Below are 18506 nucleotides of genomic sequence, written 5' to 3'. Positions count from 1 at the left end.
AAGATTTCCCCTCTATTACTTTTCTGGGGACAACCCAAAATGTGGGATTTCTTTTACTTTCACTTTCACTTTAAATGATAATGGTAAACAGGACAAATAGAGAGGGTGAATCTCTTTAACGTGGGGGCACAGACAGCAACAAAAAGTGAAAAAAAAATTGGGGCTTTCCATTACTTTCACTTTCAGGCTGGGTTCACACTTAATATGGATGCAGCTCACAGCAGGGGTCCGATGCGCCCCTGTTCTCTGTTTCAGGGATGAATCAGGTCCAAATTTTTGCTGGAATTCAGATATGAAACGGAACCAAAGACGCACAGGACCCCTGTGCACTCCGCAGCCGTCACGGAGATGTGCAAACTGGTTCCATTGAGAGCCAGGAACCCTCTCCTGACATGCAAATTGGATGTGGGAAAATCTACATCCAATTCGTACTACTGGGAACCCAGCCTCAATGATATTAGTAGGCAGGACAAACAGACAGCAACAATCCCTCTCCACTCCAAAACTAAAAAAAAAAAGATTTTCCTTTAGCTATACTTTAATTCCCTGCAGTGCTGCCCCTCCCTTCCTTGACATCTTACTGTATATCCAAGGCACTAATAGTGTGCTGACTATACTGACAGAATACTGACACTAATAGTGTGCTGACTATACTGACAGAATCCATACAACTTTTCCCTGATATATACACTATAATAAAGTATTGGGACGCCTGCCTTTGCACGCCCATGAACTTTAATGGCATCCCAGTCTTAGTCCGTAGGGTTCAATGTTGAGTTGGCCCTCACTTGGCAGCAATAATAGCTTCAACTCTTATGGGAAGGCTGTCCACAAGGTTTAGGAGTGTCTATGGGAATGTTTGACCATTCTTCCAGAAGCACATTTGTGAGGTCAGGCACTGATGTTGAACAAGAAGGCCTGGAACGCAATCCCCTGTGACCTGGAGCAGTAAATATTGTCAGTCTCTAATAAAGCTACAGAAAGTATATAGACTGCTTATATAGTAATGTTTAAGCTCTGATGCCCCACATTTTCACAATATTTTCCTACAATCCAGAACAGGGCAGCATCATGGCCCATAGAGTGTCAGTTCAGGTAAGAACACACTGGTACCAATGGGTTTTTTCTACTGTATTTAGCTCCTGAAACAAATGTTATGGCATTGCCTCTTCGATTGATAATTATAGCTAAATAATTTTTTCCTCCCACCGACCACCAATGCCAGGCATTTTATCTTTCCATTTTCCAAAAACACCAGGCATTTTCCTCTTCTGCAAACCACACATGCCAGGCATTTTATCCTCCCACTGACTATCAATGCCAAGCATTTTCCCACTGTCAACCAATGGCAAGTTTTTTAACATCCCACTGTCCACCAATGTCAGGCATTTTAACCTCCCACAGAAGACCATTGCAGGCCTTTTCTCTACAACACCAGTACGTTTTTCCTTTAACTGACAACAAATGCCAGGCATTTTATTTTCCTCCTGATATCCACCAGGCATTTTTTCCTCCCACTTACCACCAATACCAAGAATTTGCTCTTCTGCTGTTCACCATCTCCGAGCATTTTATTGTTACCCTGACAACAAATGCCTGTCATTTTAGCCTTCCACTGACAATCAACACCAGGCATTTTATTCTTCCACTAACCACCAGTGGAAAGTATTTTATCCCCCCACTGACCACCAATAAAAGGCATCCCCCCCCCCCCCGATCACCACCAGACATTTAAGCTTCCACTGTACACCAACACAGGCATTTTAGCCTTCTTCTGTTCACCAATTTCATGCATTTTATACTCCCACTGACAACAAACACCAAGCATTTTATTTTGCTCCCACTGACCACCAACTCCATGTATTGTAGCCCTCCAATGTCCACCAACTCCATGCAGTTTACCCTTCCACTGAACACCAGGCATATTTTATTCCCACTGACTACCAATGCCAGGCATTTTTATCTTCCCACGTATCACCAATGCTAGACATTTTATAATCCCGCTGACCACTAGGGATGATCGAACTTTTCAAAAGTTTGGTTCGGTAAGAACATCCGAACTTCCCGAAAGTTCGGCCCGAATTTCAGAACCCCATTGAAATCAATGGGACCCGAACTTCAGTAATCAAAAAACACAATTTTGAAGCCCTAAAACCCAATAAATACCCCTAAAAAGTGCCTAGGGTTCTGGGTCATGCCCCAGGGACTATTAATCACACACAAAAAAGTTCTTAAAAATTGTCATTTTTGATAGAGAGCCAATTATTGAAAAAAAATAAATAAATTAAAAAAAAATTTTCTTTGGATTTCGTATCTGGGGGGTCTAAAAAGTGTAACTGTGAAGTTTCAGCTCTGTAGCATGTCCAGAAACAGAAAAAAAAGATTGCTTGTATTAGGTCACTTATAGAACAGGGATATGGCTCCTCTATTTTCACACCTTGCCGGTTTAGTAGCAGGCGTTTTTTTTGGTCATTTTTTGGGGTCTTTTGAGGCAGGCAAAAAATCTGAACTTGTGTATAGGGGTATATATACACACATACTTATATGTATATATACACCTAGACATATATAGGTGTGATAGTAGCAGAAATATATGCTTGCGCTAATGAAATAATTAACACTAATATGGCTCCGCTCCTATAACACCTATATATGTGTAAGTGTAATAATACATACAAGTATGTGTGTATATATACCACTATACATAAGTTCAGATGTTTTGCCTGCCTCCAAAAACCCCCAAAAAATGCCTGCAACAACACACCTGGGCGTTTTTTTTTTTTGGCGCTAGCGTTTTTTTTGGGCATTTTTTTGGGCGTCTTTGGAAGCAAGCAAAACGTCTGAACTTGTGTATAGGGGTATATATACACACATACTTATATGTATATATACACCTAGACATATATAGGTGTGATACTAGCAGAAATATATGCTTGCGCTAATGAAATAATTAACACTAATATGGCTCCGCTCCTATCACACCTATATATGTGTAAGTGTAAAAATACATATAAGTATGTGTGTATATACACCCCTATACGCAAGTTCAGATGTTTTGCCTGCTTCCAAAGACGCCCAAAAAAAAAACGCCCAGGTGAGTTGTTGCAGGTATTTTTTTGGGGTCTTTGGAGGCAGGCAAAACATCTGAATTTGTGTATAGGGGAATATATACACACATACTTATATGTATTTTTACACTTACACATATATAGGTGTGATAGGAGCGGAGCCATATTAGTGTTAATTATTTAATTAGCGCCAGCATATATTTCTGCTACTATCACACCCATATATGTCTAGGTGTATATACATATAAGTATGTGTGTATATATACCCCTATACACAAGTTCAGATGTTTTGCCTGCTTCCAAAGATGCCCAAAAAAATGCCCAAAAAAACGCTAGCGCCAAAAAAAAAAAAAAACGCCCAGGTGTGTTGTTGCAGGCATTTTTTTGGGGTCTTTGGAGGCAGGCAAAACATCTGAACTTCTGTATAGGGATATATATACACACATGTTATATGTATTTATACACTTACACATATATAGGTGTGATAGGAGCGGAGCCATATTAGTGTTAATTTTTTAATTAGCGCAAGCATAGATTTCTGCTACTATCACACCTATATATGTCTAGGTGTATATACATATAAGTATGTGTGTATATATACCCCTATACACAAGTTCAGATGTTTTGCCTGCTTCCAAAGACGCCCAAAAAAATGCCCAAAAAAACGCTAGCGCCAAAAAAAAAACGCCCAGGTGTGTTGTTGCAGGAATTTTTTGGGGGTCTTTGGAGGCAGGCAAAACATCTGAACTTCTGTATAGGGATATATATATACACACATGTTATATGTATTTATACACTTACACATATATAGGTGTGATAGGAGCAGAGCAATATTAGTGTTAATTTTTTAATTAGCGCAAGCATAGATTTCTGCTACTATCACACCTATATATGTCTAGGTGTATATATACATATAAGTATGTGTGTATTTATACCCCTATACACAAGTTCAGATGTTATGCCTGCCTCCAAAGACCCCAAAAAATGCCCAAAAAAAAGCCAGCTACAAAAACGCCCCGGTGTGTTTTTGCAGCAGGCGTTTTTTTTGGGCATTTTTTTGGGGTCTTTTGAGGCAGGCAAAACATCTGAACTTGTGTATAGGGGTATAAATACACACATACTTATATGTATTCATACACTTACACATATATAGGTGTGATAGGAGCGGAGCCATATTGGTGTTAATTATTTAATTAGCACAAATATAGATTTCTGCTACTATCACACCTATATATGTCTAGGTGTATATATGCATATAATTATGTGTGTATATATACCCATATACACAAGTTCAGATGTCATGCCTGACTCCAAACTTGTCCTAAAAAAAGCCCTATAAACGCCTGCAGCCAAAAAGCAGGCTGACAGGCGAGAAGCCATATCGCTGCTCTGTAAGTGACCTAATAGAAATGAACTTGTTTCTATAGCAGTCACCCTGACATGGAAGGGTTTGGTCACCCTGCCATAGCAGTCAGAGTCAGTTCACCCTACACTACATTACGGTCACCCTGGCACTTAACACTTTCCCTACAGAAACTAAATTTTTGCATCTAACTAAAGTGTAAAAAAGCACTCCAACTACACTAGATATCCCTTTCTTCACACTAATAAATGCTAAATGACACTTTTGAAGCAGAAGTAACAGAACTGTTTCCACTCTCTTCCATGTCCCTGTATTACAATGCTAGGAATTTGCCGGGGCTATCTTATATACTGGGGGGCGTATTCACTAATGATTGGCCTGTGGACCCCCTTGTCACTCCAATCACATTCCTAGCATTCTCCTGCCCCCTCAATTGGCTTTTACTAATGGTTCTGGTCCAATCACGGGCTTTTAAAGCCCATTTCCTGTCCCATTGCATGTTGGTCGGTTCTGGTTGCCGAATTCCGAACTTTTTCAGCAAAAAGTTCGGAATTCGGCCCAACCTCGAACAGCCAATGTTCGGGTCGAACCGATGGTCGACCCGAACCGTTCGATCATCCCTACTGACCACCAAGGCCAGGCATTGTATATTAGAAGTAGGCTAGAAAGAATTGAAATACAATGTGGAAAGTAAAATATGATTAAAAATGTTGACTATCGATACTGTTTAACTGCTTGAGTACCACCAGCCTCTAAACACTCCTTCATTAACACTACTATTTTTCAGTTTTCAAGGCTGTGATAGTTTAACTGACAATGGGTAGGCTGCAACCCTGACATGAATTTTGGCCGTTTGGCTTTTTGATTACAACTCGTCCACCCCACTTCATTTTGGGATCCCTGAACATCTGTCCTACAGCGCCAGGATTTGTTCGTATGTACTTCTTGAAGGTGAAATGCCAGAAGTTGCTCCTTAAGGACTGTGACTGCTCTCATAGGGTTATAGATTCATTTGCTGTCTGCTCTGCTTCAGCATTAGTTTGGTGGATTTGTGTGCCTAGGGTATGCTGCAACCTAAACCTTCTACCTGCATTTTATTCAAGACCTGCAATAAACTTTAAAAGACACCTAGGGTAGTCTCTGAACAGGTAAGGGGGGCCAACATTATTCCACTAGTCCCTCCAAGGGTTATTGCTACATCTACTAATGAATATTATTTAAAAATTAGACTTAAATATCACTATAGAAAGATCTGGATTAATTTGGCATTAAAGTGTTTTTAAAATCCAAAAAGAATTATAATATATTGCAGCTTACCGATCCTTAGATGTGCCACCTGGATCAGTTTTCTATTTTTTATGCTTTTTTACTTTTATTTAACCTGGTGATCTAGTCTTGTCTTGGGGTGTCTGCATTCTGGATGAAGTAGTAAAGCAGACAGCTTTGGTCTGGGGAAATGGTAGTACAGATTTAGATGGACTTGGCTAACAAATTGAAGCTAACAATTCATAAGCAGCTATAGCAAACAGTTTTTTTTGTTAACATTTGGGATAAAAGGTATTACATAAATGAATAAAAGCTGCCTTCTGTAAGCACCCCTGTCACTGGTAAATGGTTTGGACAGCTTGGTCTGGTAAAGGAAGTTGAAAAAAACAGACTTACTGGCCTGATCACCAGGGGAAAATAAAGGGAAAGAAACCTAAAAAGAAAATGAATGCAGTCACCTCATCTAGGAATTGGTGAAATGCAATTTAATACATTTTTGTTTTGGGCTTTAATACCAATTCACAGTTAATTTTGCCTTCTTTCCTATTGTTTCCCTACTATGGCTTTAATGTTTGCGGGCTAGAAGACAGAAAGAATTCTTACAATTAAACACCTCGTCTGGAATAACAAAGTCAGTAAACATTGTAAACTCCTGAATCTCACATCCACTCTCAGCCACCGCCTCTCGCACAATATTTTCATCAAGTGACAGAACTTGAAACTTTGCCTCACCAACCAAGTAATACGAGGCTCCCAAATAATCAGTGATAATTAAATGACCCCCGGGTCTGATCAGAGATACAACGTTCTTTAGGGCTGTTTTAAATTCTTCAGCATTCTTGCAAGCACAGATGAGACACCCGGCAACAATCACACAGTCTGTCAGCGGAAGGGAATTTGGGTCTAAGGGATTGGCTTTGGTGACATCACCCTTCATAAGTGAGACTTTCCTGCGTATCTTCTCTGCCTTCTCCTCCGCTGTGGATCTAGAATTGAGAATAATGTAAAGAAATAGATTTTTAAAGACATAATTTTGCAGTATTTATATGTTTAAAATTCTAAAAATTACCATGTTGAAATGTTTATTTTATCAAAGCAACAAGACAAATAAAACCCAGTTCTTTAAAGAGAGATTTGTGCACTTTCCAACACTGTTAATGGGAAAGCAAATTTTTATTATTATACAGGATTTATATAGCACTGACAGTTTACGCAGCAGTTTACAACATGAGGACAGACAGTACAATTACACTACAATTTAATACAGTAGGAATCAGAGGGCCCTGCTCATTAGAGCTTACAATCTAAGAAGGAAGGTCAAGAGATACAAAATGTAATAACTGTAAGAGATAGGCTGATGGAGAAAATAAATGTACAGTTGTAAGGTGGGGGCAAGATAGGCCTCTCTGAAGAGATGATTTTTCACGGATCATCTAAAAGTGGATAGAGTAGGAGATAATCAAACAGATTGGGGGTAGGGCACTCCAGAGGATGGGAGAGGCTCTGGAGAAGTCCCAGAGGTGACAAAGGAGCTAAAGTATGGGAGGTCTTGGGAGGAAGAAAGAGAACGATTTGGTTGGTATTTTGTAACAAGGCTAGTGATATAGCTGTGGGTTGTGGAGGGCTTTGTAAGTTGTTGTTAGTATCTTGAATTTAATTTGTTGGATGAGCAAAAGCCAGTGGACGGATTGGCAGAGAGGGGTAGCAGACACTGAGCAGTTGGTAAAGTGGATGAGTCTGGCAGCAGTATTGATGATGGACTGAAGGAGGGATAGGTAAGCCAATGACGAAGGAGATGCAGTAGTCAAGATGAGAAATGACCTGGGAGTGAAGTAGAAGCTTTGTGGTGTCATTGGTTAGGAAGGGGCGTATCTTGGAGATGTTGCGGAGGTTGAGATGACAAGCTTTGGACAGTGATTGGATGTTGATCTTGATGGAGAAAACAGAGGAAGGGGCACATGGGGAAGGAAATATTATGACCTAAGTTTTGGACAGGTTGAGTTTGTGGAAGTGGTGTGACATCCAGGCTGATATCTCTATTAGTAGATTAGTGATATGTAAGGTAACTGGAGTGAGCTGAGGGGTAAAGAGATAGATTTGGGTGTCATCAGCATAGAAATGGTATTAAAAGACACGGGAGGCTATCAACTGACCCAGGGAGGAGGTGTAGATAGAGTAGAAGAGATCCAAGAACAGAACCTTGGGAAACCCAGACAGAGAAAGCAAGAGGAGAAGAGGAAGTAGAATTGTAAGTGACCATCGAACAAACAGAGGGCGCACCAACCTAGTGCATTATCCTCAAAACATTTTATTTATAAAAAGTATTAATAGGTAATATACTCAAAAACCAACAAATACATCAAAGCTTCTCAAAATAGATCAGCTTCATGTCCTTAATACGTCACATCACATAAAGAGACAATAGGAGTCCAACAGGCGTTTTGAGGGACTTCCCCTCTTCCTCAGATCTATTATGACAAGTTTTAAAGTATCTGTTGGTTTTTGAGTATATTATCTATTAATACTTTTTATAAATAAAATCGGCTTTGAGAATAATGCACTAGGCTGGTGCGCCTTGGTTTCAGTGTGTCCAAACTTTCCCAGTCTTGAAAGAGCAGCAAACCTTGGCATGTTCATGAGAGCCAGGATGCGAATACAGAAATAGGAGTTCACTACCTCTGGAAACCACTTTCAAATCCACTTGTTTGTTAGCTTAGAATTGTAAGTGGCATTGAAGGTGCGGTGGGATAAGTAGGATGAGAACAAGTGAGGGCTTTTTAAGTATGGGGGTAACTAATGTATCTAGAAATGTGTACTTTTTTGTACTTATCTTTATTTTCTGGCATGTTTAAAAAGAACACAGCTGGTTTATAGACTTTATTGCTCAAGAAATATGGACATGGTTTGAGTTTCTTCACTTTATTTATTGATTTTATAATAATATTATGCATTCATAATTGTCACGTTATAACCACAAACAGATATAGATTGTTCATTGTATCATTTTTTTTTAATGCATAACACATTTGGTGTTATAGTAATAATAACCTCCAGGATTGGTGTCAGTGAGTGCAATAATAACCACCAACATTGATGTCAGAGTGCACAATCATAACCCCCAGCAATGGAGTTAGTGGATGCAAAAAAATAACAACTCCCAGCCCTGGTGTCAGTGGATGCAATAAAAAACCCTAAACATTGGTGTCAATGGATGCAATAATAACCCCCAGCAGTGGTGTCAGTGAATGAATTAACAACTCCCAGCATTGGTGTCAGTGAATTCAATAACTCTCAGCATTGGTGTCAGTGGATGCAATATTAACTCCCAGCACTGGTGTCAGTAGTAGTAACCTCCCCACACTGAAATTTAACCCGTCCATGACCACCAGTTTGGGGGGGTGGCGGCTAAGTTTACTGTCATGACCACAAATGCAGAAGGGGGTGGTGAGTTAAAATTTCACTGCCATGACTACCAATGAAGAGGGATCAGTGGCAGTGAAAGTTAACACCCCATCCCTCATCCTGCAATGGTGGTCATGACAGTAAAAATTAACCCCCCACACCATCTGCATTGGTGGTCATGGCACTTTAATTAATTAATTTTACTTTCACTTTCAATGATAATAAACAGGACAAATAGAGAGGGTGAATCTCTTTAACGTGGGGGCACAGACAGCAGCAAAAAGTGAAAAAAAAATTGGGGCTTTCCATTACTTTCACTTTCAGGCTGGGTTCACACTTAATATGGATGCAGCTCACAGCAGGGGTCCGATGCGCCCCTGTTCTCTGTTTCAGGGATGAATCAGGCCTACATTTTTGCCTGAATTCAGATATGAAATGGAACCAAAGACACACAGGACCCCTTTGCACTCCGCTCCGCAGCCGTCACGGAGATGTGTGAACTTAATGGAGCCAGGCACACTCTCCTGTCACGTGAAGTGGATGTGGGGAAACCTACATCCAATTCGCACTACTGGGAACCCAGCCTCAATGATAATAGTAGGCAGGACAAATAGAGAGGATGAATCTCTTTAACGGGGGCACAGACAGCAACAATCCCTCTCCACTCCAAAACTAAAAAAAAAAAAGATTTTCCTTTAGTTATACTTTAATTCCCTGCAGTGCTGCCCCTCCCTTCCTTGACATCTTACTGTATATATATCCACAGCACTAATAGTGTGCTGACTATACTGACAGAATCCATACAACTTTTCCCTGATATATACACTATAATAAAGTATTGGGACGCCTGCCTTTCCACGCCCATGAACTTTAATGGCATCCCAGTCTTAGTCCGTAGGGTTCAATGTTGAGTTGGCCCTCCCTTTGCAGCAATAATAGCTTCAATTCTTCTGGGAAGGCTGTCCACAAGGTTTAGGAGTGTCTATGGGAATGTTTGACCATTCTTCTAGAAGCGCATTTGTGAGGTCAGGCACTGATGTTGAACGAGAAGGCCTGGAACGCAATCCCCTGTGACCTGGAGCAGTAAATATTGTCAGTCTCTAATAAAGCTACAGAAAGTATATAGACTGCTTATGTAGTAATGTTTAAGCTCTGATGCCCCACATTTTCACAATATTTTCCTACAATGCAGAACAGGGCAGCATCATGGCGCATAGAGTGTCAGTTCAGGTAAGAACACACTGGTACCAATGGGTTTTCTCTACTGTATTTAGCTACTGAAACAAATGTTATGGCATTGCCTCTTCCATTGATAATCAATGCTAAACATTTTTTTCCTCCCACCGACCACCAATGCCAGGCATTTTATCTTTAGATTTTCCAAAAACACCAGGCATTTTCCTCTTCTGCAAACCACACATGCCAGGCATTTTATCCTCCCACTGACTATCAATGCCAAGCATTTTCCCACTGTCAACCAATGGCAGGTTTTTTAACATCCCACTGTCCACCAATGTCAGGCATTTTAACCTCCCACAGAAGACCATTGCAAGCCTTTTTCTCTACAACACCAGTAAGTTTTTCCTTTCACTGACAAATGCCAGCCATTTTATTCTCCTCCTGATATCCACCAGGCATTTTTTCCTCCCACTTACCACCAATGCCAAGAATTTGCTCTTCTGCTGTTCACCATCTCCGATTTTATTGTTCCACTGACATTTAAGCTTCCACTGTACACCAACTGCAGGCATTTTAGCCTTCTTCTGTTCACCAATTCCATGCATTTTATGCTTCCACTGTCCATAATTGGGAGGCATTTTATTCTCCCACTGACAAAAAAAAACAAGCATTTTATTTTGCTCCCACTGACCACCAACTCCATGTATTGTATCCCTCTAATGTCCCCCAACTCCATGCAGTTTACCCTTCCACTGAACACCAGCCATATTTTATTCCCACTGACTACCAATGCCAGGCATTTTTATCTTCCCACGTATCACCAATGATAGACATTTTATAATCCCACTGACCACCAAGGCCAGGCATTGTATATTAGAAGTAGGCTAGAAAGAATTGAAATACAATGTGGAAACTAAAATATGATTAAAAATGTTGACTATCGATACTCTGTAACTGCTTGAGTACCACCAGCCTGTAAACAATACTTCATTAACACTACTATTTTTCAGTTTTCAGGGTCTGTGATAGTTTGACTGACAATGACTTGATCATACAAAACTGTAACCAAATACATTTTATATCATATTTAAAGAAATATAGAGCTTTCTTATGGTGGTAATTATTAACCCATCAAGTTTTTTTTTAAAACTGTTTATCTGTCTAGTTGTTGCCACAATTTTTTTTAGAAATGAAGAAACATTTTGATATTGAAGTAGTAAAAAATCACTTCACCCCCAGACCAATATTTCAGTTATGGAAGGAAACATCAGACAGACCTACCCAGATGGGTTTTGTACTTTGCCCTCTTGTCACAATATCTCAATCATCCTGCGGCATTCTCCATAACATCAATCAAATGCAAACAAAGCTGCTTTGAAATGGTGGCAGCAGATGGATGGAGATGGGAACTTGGTACAAATTTCATCCCCAGTGTCTTTGGGAAAGTAGGCAATTCAGTCTACATATCTCCATACAAAATTGAAATATTAATGTTGGTTGGATAAGCCTTTAAAGCATGGTAATGGTGCACTAGATACAGCCCATCATTAATGCACAGGTCATACACAGAGGTAGTAGGTGATGGGGTTCTTGTATAGGTCACATAAAGTGGGAGGATGGAGATGAGGGTTTTAATTAGCAGGGTAAGGGAGTTGAAAGGGTTAATATACAGGTTACTGGAGACAGGGGGAAGCTGAGATGAAGAAGAGGGGGTATGTGAAAGGGTTAGAAAAAGTCCCACAATCATAATTATTAAAACCCGCCGCCTTGAATCTTCTGCTGCTTGTAATCTTCCATGTGGCACCCCTGCCCTGGGTTGACTAAATTTAGTGTGGCTTTGCTGTTACCAGCTTAGCTACAATTTATTTGTTAGGTCTGCTCAGGTTTATACCTAAACCTGGTGGCTGATTGCTTCTGTCTGTTGCTGGAAGAATGTTTCATCAATAGAGTGGGGGATCAGTCACTGAGTTTATTTTTAATTATTGGACCCTAGCTAATTTCTGGAAGACTGTCCCAAGAGGTGTGGTTGGGGAGAGGATAAATGTTTGGCATCTGATCAGAGCTCTCTTCTCCTGGGGCTTATCCCCTGGGAAGGAGCATGCATGTGTGTGTTTCAAAAAACTACTATTACTAGGCCTTAGCAAGTGCTATAGGCTGAGGGCCTAAATAAAACTTTCTGAAGGAAACCTTTATGTGAAAGTTCAGCTGGAGAGTTGGGGGCCCTTTTACCTGTAGCTCCAGATGAGGAAGTACTTCTTGAAGGTGAAATGCCAGAAGTTGCTCCTTAAGGACTGTGACTGCTCTCATAGGGTTATAGATTCATTTGCTGTCTGCTCTGCTTCAGCATTAGTTTGGTGGATTTGTGTGCCTAGGGTATGCTGCACCCTAAAACTTCTACCTGCATTTTATTCAAGACCTGCAATAAACTTTAAAAGACACCTAGGGTAGTCTCTGAACAGGTAAGGGGGAGCCAACATTATTCCACTGGTCCCTCCAAGGGTTATTGCTACATCTACTAATGAATATTATTTAAAAAATTAGACTTACATATTACTATAGAAAGATCTGGATTAATTTGGCATTAACAAGGTTTTAAAATCCAAAAACAAATATAATATATTGCAGCTTACCGATCCTTAGATGTGCCACCTGGATCAGTTTTCAATTTTTTATGCTTTTCTACTCTTTTACTTTTATTTAACCTGGTGATCTAGCCTTGTCTTGGGGTGTTTGCATTCTGGAAGAAGTAGTAAAGCAGACAGCTTTGGTCTGGGGAAATGGTAGTATTAGACTGACAGATTTAAATGGACTTGACTAACAAATTGAAGCTAATCTCCAGCTAACAATTCATAAGCAGCTATAGCAAACAGTTTTTTTGTTAACATTTGGGATAAAAGGTATTACATAAATGAATAAAAGCTGCCTTCTGTAAGCACCCCTGTCACTGGTAAATGGTTTGGACAGCTTGGTCTGGTAAAGGAAGTTGAAAAAAATAGACTTACTGGCCTGATCACCAGGGGAAAATAAAGGGAAAGAAACCTAAAAAGAAAATGAATGCAGTCACCTCATCTAGGAATTGGTGAAATGCAATTTAATACATTTTTGTTTTGGGGTTTAATACCAATTCATAGTTAATTTTGCCTTCTTTCCTATTGTTTCCCTACTATGGCTTTAATGTTTGCGGGCTAGAAGACAGAAAGAATTCTTACAATTAAACACCTCGCCTGGAATAACAAAGTCAGTAAACATTGTAAATTCCTGAATCTCACATCCACTCTCAGCCACCGCCTCTCGCACAATATTTTCATCAAGTGACAAAACTTGAAACTTTGCCTCACCAACCAAGTAATATGAGGCTCCCAAATAATCAGTGATAATTAAATGACCCCCGGGTCTGATCAGAGATACAATGTTCCTTAGGGCTGTTTTAAAATCTTCAGCATTCTTGCAAGCACAGATGAGACAAGCGGAAGCGATCACACAGTCTGTCTGGGGAAGGGAATTTGGGTCTAAGGGATTGGCTTTGGTGATATCACACTTCATAAGTGAGACTTTCCTGCGTATCTTCTCTGCCTTCTCCTCCGCTGTGGATCTAGAATTGAGAATAATGTACGGAAATAGATTTTTAAAGACATAATTTTGCAATTTTATTTATATGTTTAATATTCTAAAAAATGACCATGTTGAAATGTTTATTTTATCAAAGCAACAAGACAAATAAAACCCAGTTCTTTAAAGAGAGATTTGTGCACTTTCCAACACTGTTAATGGGAAAGCAAATTTTTATTATTATTTTACAGGATTTATATAGCACCGACAGTTTACGCAGCAGTTTACAACATGAGGACAGACAGTACAATAACACTACAATTTAATACAGTAGGAATCAGAGGGCCCTGTTCATTAGAGCTTACAATCTAAGAAGGAGGGTCAAGAGATACAAAAAGGTGATAACTGTAAGGGATAGGCTGATGGAGAAAATAAATGTACAGTTGTAAGGTGGGGGCAAGATAGGCCTCTCTGAAGAGATGAGTTTTCACGGATCGTCTAAAAGTGGACAGAGTAGGAGATAATCAAACAGATTGGGGTAGGGCGCTCCAGAGGATGGGAGAGGCTCTGGAGAAGTCCCAGAGGTGACAAAGGAGCTAAAGTGTGGGAGGGCTTAGGAGGAAGAAAGAGAACGATTTGGTTGGTATTTTGTAACAAGGTTAGCTGTGGGTTGTGGAGGGCTTTGTAAGTTGTTGTTAGTATCTTGAATTTAATTTGTTGGATGAGCGAAAGCCAGTGGATGGATTGGAAGAGAGGGGTAGCAGACACTGAGCAGTTGGTAAAGCGGATGAGTCTGGCAGCAGTATTGATGATGGACTGAAGGAGGGATAGCCTATGTAAAGGTAAGCCAATGATGAGGGAGATGCAGTAGTCGAGGTGAGAGATGACCAGGGAGTGAATTAGAAGCTCTGTGGTGTTATTGGTTAGGAAGGGGTGTATCTTGGAGATGTTGCGGAGGTTGAGATGGCAAGCTTTGGACAGTGATTGGGTGTTGATGTTGATGGAGAAAACAGAGGAATTGGCACATGGGGAAGGAAATATTATGACCTAAGTTTTGGGTAGATTGAGTTTGAGGAAGTGGTGTGACATCCAGGCTGATATGTCTATTAGTAGATTAGTGATATGTAAGGTAAATGGAGTGAGCTGAGGGATAAAGAGATAGATTTGGGTGTCATCAGCATATAGTTACATACATAGTTTGTGAGGTTAAAAAAAGACATCAGTCCATCCAGTTCAACCTATGATGTGTGTGTGTTCGCTGTTAACCGTACATTGTATACCCCTGTATGTTGTGGTCTTTAAGGTGCCCATCTAATAGTTTTTTGAAACTATCGATGCTCCCTGCTGATACGACTGCTTGTGGAAGCGAATTCCACATCCTTACTGTTTTGACAGTGAAGAACCCCTTACGTACTTTTAGGTTAAACCATTTTTCCTCTAGTTTTAGTGAGTGGCCACGTGTCTTATTGTATTCCCTATCTCTAAAAAGTTTATTCCTTATGCTAGAGTCGCCAGTACAGTATTTGTACATTGATATCATATCACCCCTCAAGCATCTCTTCTCCAGAGAGAATAAGTTCAGTGCTTGTAGTCTTTCCTCATAGCCGATGCCCTCCATTCCCCTAATTATTTTTGTTGCCCTTGTCTGCACTCTCTCCAGTTCCAACACATCCTCCCTGAGGACCGGTGCCCAGAACTGGACAGCATACTCAAGATGTGGCCGGACCAGAGTCTTTTAGAGTGGGAGAATGATCTTTTTATTTCTGGAGTGAATCCCCTTTTTTATACATGCCAGTATTCTGTTGGCTTTGCTTGCAGCGGCTTGGCATTGCATGCCACTGCCAAGCCTGTTGTCCACCAGTACTCCCAGGTCCTTTTCCATCCTAGATTCACCCAGAGGTTTCCCCCCTAGTGAGCATAGAAATGGTATTAAAAGACATGGGAGGCTATCAACTGACCCAGGGAGGAGGTGTAGATAGATTAGGAGAGATCCAAGAATAGAACCTTGGGAAACCCAGACGGAGAAAGCAAGAGGAGAAGAGGAAGTAGAATTGTAAGTGACCATCGAACAAACAGAGGGCGCACCAACCTAGTGCATTATCCTCAAAACATTTTATTTATAAAAAGTATTAATAGGTAATATACTCAAAAACCAACAGATACATCAAAGCTTCTCAAAATAGATCAGCTTCATGTCCTTAATACGTCACATCACATAAAGAGAAAATATCATTCCAACAGGCGTTTTGAGGGACTTCCTCAGATCTATTATGACAAGTTTTAAAGTATCTGTTGGTTTTTGAGTATATTATCTATTAATACTTTTTATAAATAAAATCGGCGTTGAGAATAATGCACTAGGCTGGTGCACCCTGGTTTCAGTGTGTCCAAACTTTCCCAGTCTTGAGAGAGCAGCAAAGCTTGGCATGTTCATCAGAGCCAGGATGCGAATACAGTTATAGGAGTTCACTACCTCTGGAAACCACTTTCAGATGCACTTGTTTGTTAGCTTAGAATTGTAAGTGACATTGAAGGTGTGGTGGGATAAGTAGGATGAGAACAAGTGAGGGCTTTTTAAGTATGGGGGTAACTAGTGTATCTAGAAATGTGAATTATTATTGTAACATCATAGATTCATAAACATTGATCCAGAATCATACTGTGTTAGCCATTGCGCCCATTGATGACTGTGAACCAAACCTTCATCGGACAGCTGAGTTTATAGACACAGTGTAAAGAGCCAATCTGACCAGCTCTGTATCATGTGGTCACTGATTGGACATTACAAGGATCACATGGTATGTAAACAGAGGCGTGAACCACTCCTATCTTCATCCTTTATCTATTGATCTGTATAATAAACCCTCATCTTTCTTATTATGCACATCTGAAGAATAACCCATTTAAGTGGTTGTAAAGGCTCAAGGTAATTTATCTTTGTGCATTCTATGCATGAAGGTAAAAAACCTTCTGTGTGCAGAAGCCTCCCTAATATTTACTTGAACTCTATCTCAATCAAGTGATCTGCACAAGAGCAGCTGCTCCCCAGGTCTCTTCCACCTCATTGCCTGAAACATGGGGGAGCCATTGGCTCCCGCTACTGTCAAACACAGCCAGTGAGCCAATGAGGACAGAACGGGGGCAGGGCCAAGCCACACTCCAAGTGTACATGAACCCACAGAGCAGAAACTTGGAAGCAAGTCTGCTTGGGTGCCCCTATAGCAAAATGCTTGCTGTGGGGGCACTCAGCATGAGGGAGGGGTCAGAAAAACCAGCGGGGGACCCAAGAAGAGGATGATAGGGGCTGCGCTGCGCAAAACCGCTGTAAAAAATAGGTAAGTATGACATGTTTGTTTATTTTTTTATTTTTAAACCGCCTTTAATATCACTTTAGTCTCATCCTTCCACTGTATGTGACATTAAACCTTCCAACTCCTCCTCTCTCTGTAACTCAGCTGTATTTAAAGCACCATTACCAAGCTCCATGGTTTATCCATACCATAATAATACCAGCATGTTTCTTCATTCCCACACATTGTGGCAAAAAATTAGATTTCCTTGGGGTGTCTACGTTGCAAACAGGGTGTGTTCCTTCTGTTCTGAGAATTTTGTATGATACTTTTTTATACCAAAAGTAAAAAGGAAACAGGTTTTTCCTCAACATGTACATAATAAAAAAAATTAAAATAAAAAAAACATCATTAAGAAATATCACCAAAAGAAATGATATCTGTTTCAAAATTTGGGTACAGGGTTGCATGACTGAGTAATTGTCAGTTAAACTATCAGAGGACTACAACAAGGAAAGTGGTCTGGAAATGAAGGGATATATACAGTCTGGTGCTCAAGTGATTAATTAAAGGTCATTCCGTTCTGTGAATTGTCGGCACATATCATCAAAGCCAAGGAGAATTATGAACAAGTGCTGTCATACCATTTTATAATAAAAAGGTCATTTCGTTCTGGTGAGTTTTTGTGTGCACTAAGGTGTGGGATTTACACTAATTGTTTGGAGCGCATAATGACAAAGAAGTACTATTGTTTATAAAAGCACACAAAGCCTTTGAATTAAACAGATTTACTTTATTGTCACAGAAACAAAATATTTTATTACAGATTGGCTATCACAATGTCTCTGCAAAATATTGGTAATGGAAGCACAGTAAAAGGTTAATCTATTTTCCATAGGTTTTAATAGAAGAGCATTGTATTACCATATACATAAGTTTTGTATATATGTTGTAATGTGAATTATTGGTGTAACACTATATGTATCCTATTCCCTGTGCTGTATATAACTTGGTTGTAGCTAGGGATGTAATTGATTATGACATTTTCATCAGTAGGCTGAACTCCAATCTTAAAGGGATTGTAAAGTCTTTTTTTTTTTGTATACAAGTTACAAACATGTTATGCTTACCTGCTCTGTGAAGTGGATTTGCACAGAGCAGCCCAGATCCTCGACTTCTCGGGCCCCTCTTCAGTGCTCCTGGCCCCTCCCTCCTGTTGAGTGCCCCCACAACAAGTAGCTTGTTTTGGGGGCACCTGAGCCGAGTCACAGCTCCCTGTGTCTTTTCACCCCCTTTCTCTCCCCATTGGCTGTTTGACTTTGATTGACAGCAGCCAAAGCCAATGGCTTTACGCTGCTGTCTCAGCCAATGAGGAGGAGAGTCCCGGGC

The 18506-nt window shown here is 40.2% G+C and overlaps 1 protein-coding gene across 1 annotated transcript in view; it reads right to left on the bottom strand.

Annotated features, from left to right (window-relative positions):
• Positions 1 to 13396: 13396 nt before the first annotated feature.
• The window catches only part of LOC309568440 (nicotinamide N-methyltransferase-like), a 60073-nt gene continuing 54963 nt past the window's right edge, over positions 13397 to 18506 (bottom strand). The window contains exon 5 of the mRNA XM_082274108.1: positions 13397 to 13870. Within this exon, the coding sequence (XP_082130234.1) occupies positions 13450 to 13870 (421 nt within the window). The 3' untranslated portion in view covers positions 13397 to 13449. The remainder of the gene's footprint in view (positions 13871 to 18506) is intronic.

The sequence above is a fragment of the Pelophylax lessonae genome (genome assembly GCF_965119305.1).
Source record: "Pelophylax lessonae genome assembly, chromosome: 12".
Taxonomy (NCBI): Eukaryota; Metazoa; Chordata; class Amphibia; order Anura; family Ranidae; genus Pelophylax; species Pelophylax lessonae.
The sequence above is the reverse complement of the archived record's forward strand: the minus strand, read 5'-3'. Positions and strand labels throughout refer to the sequence as shown.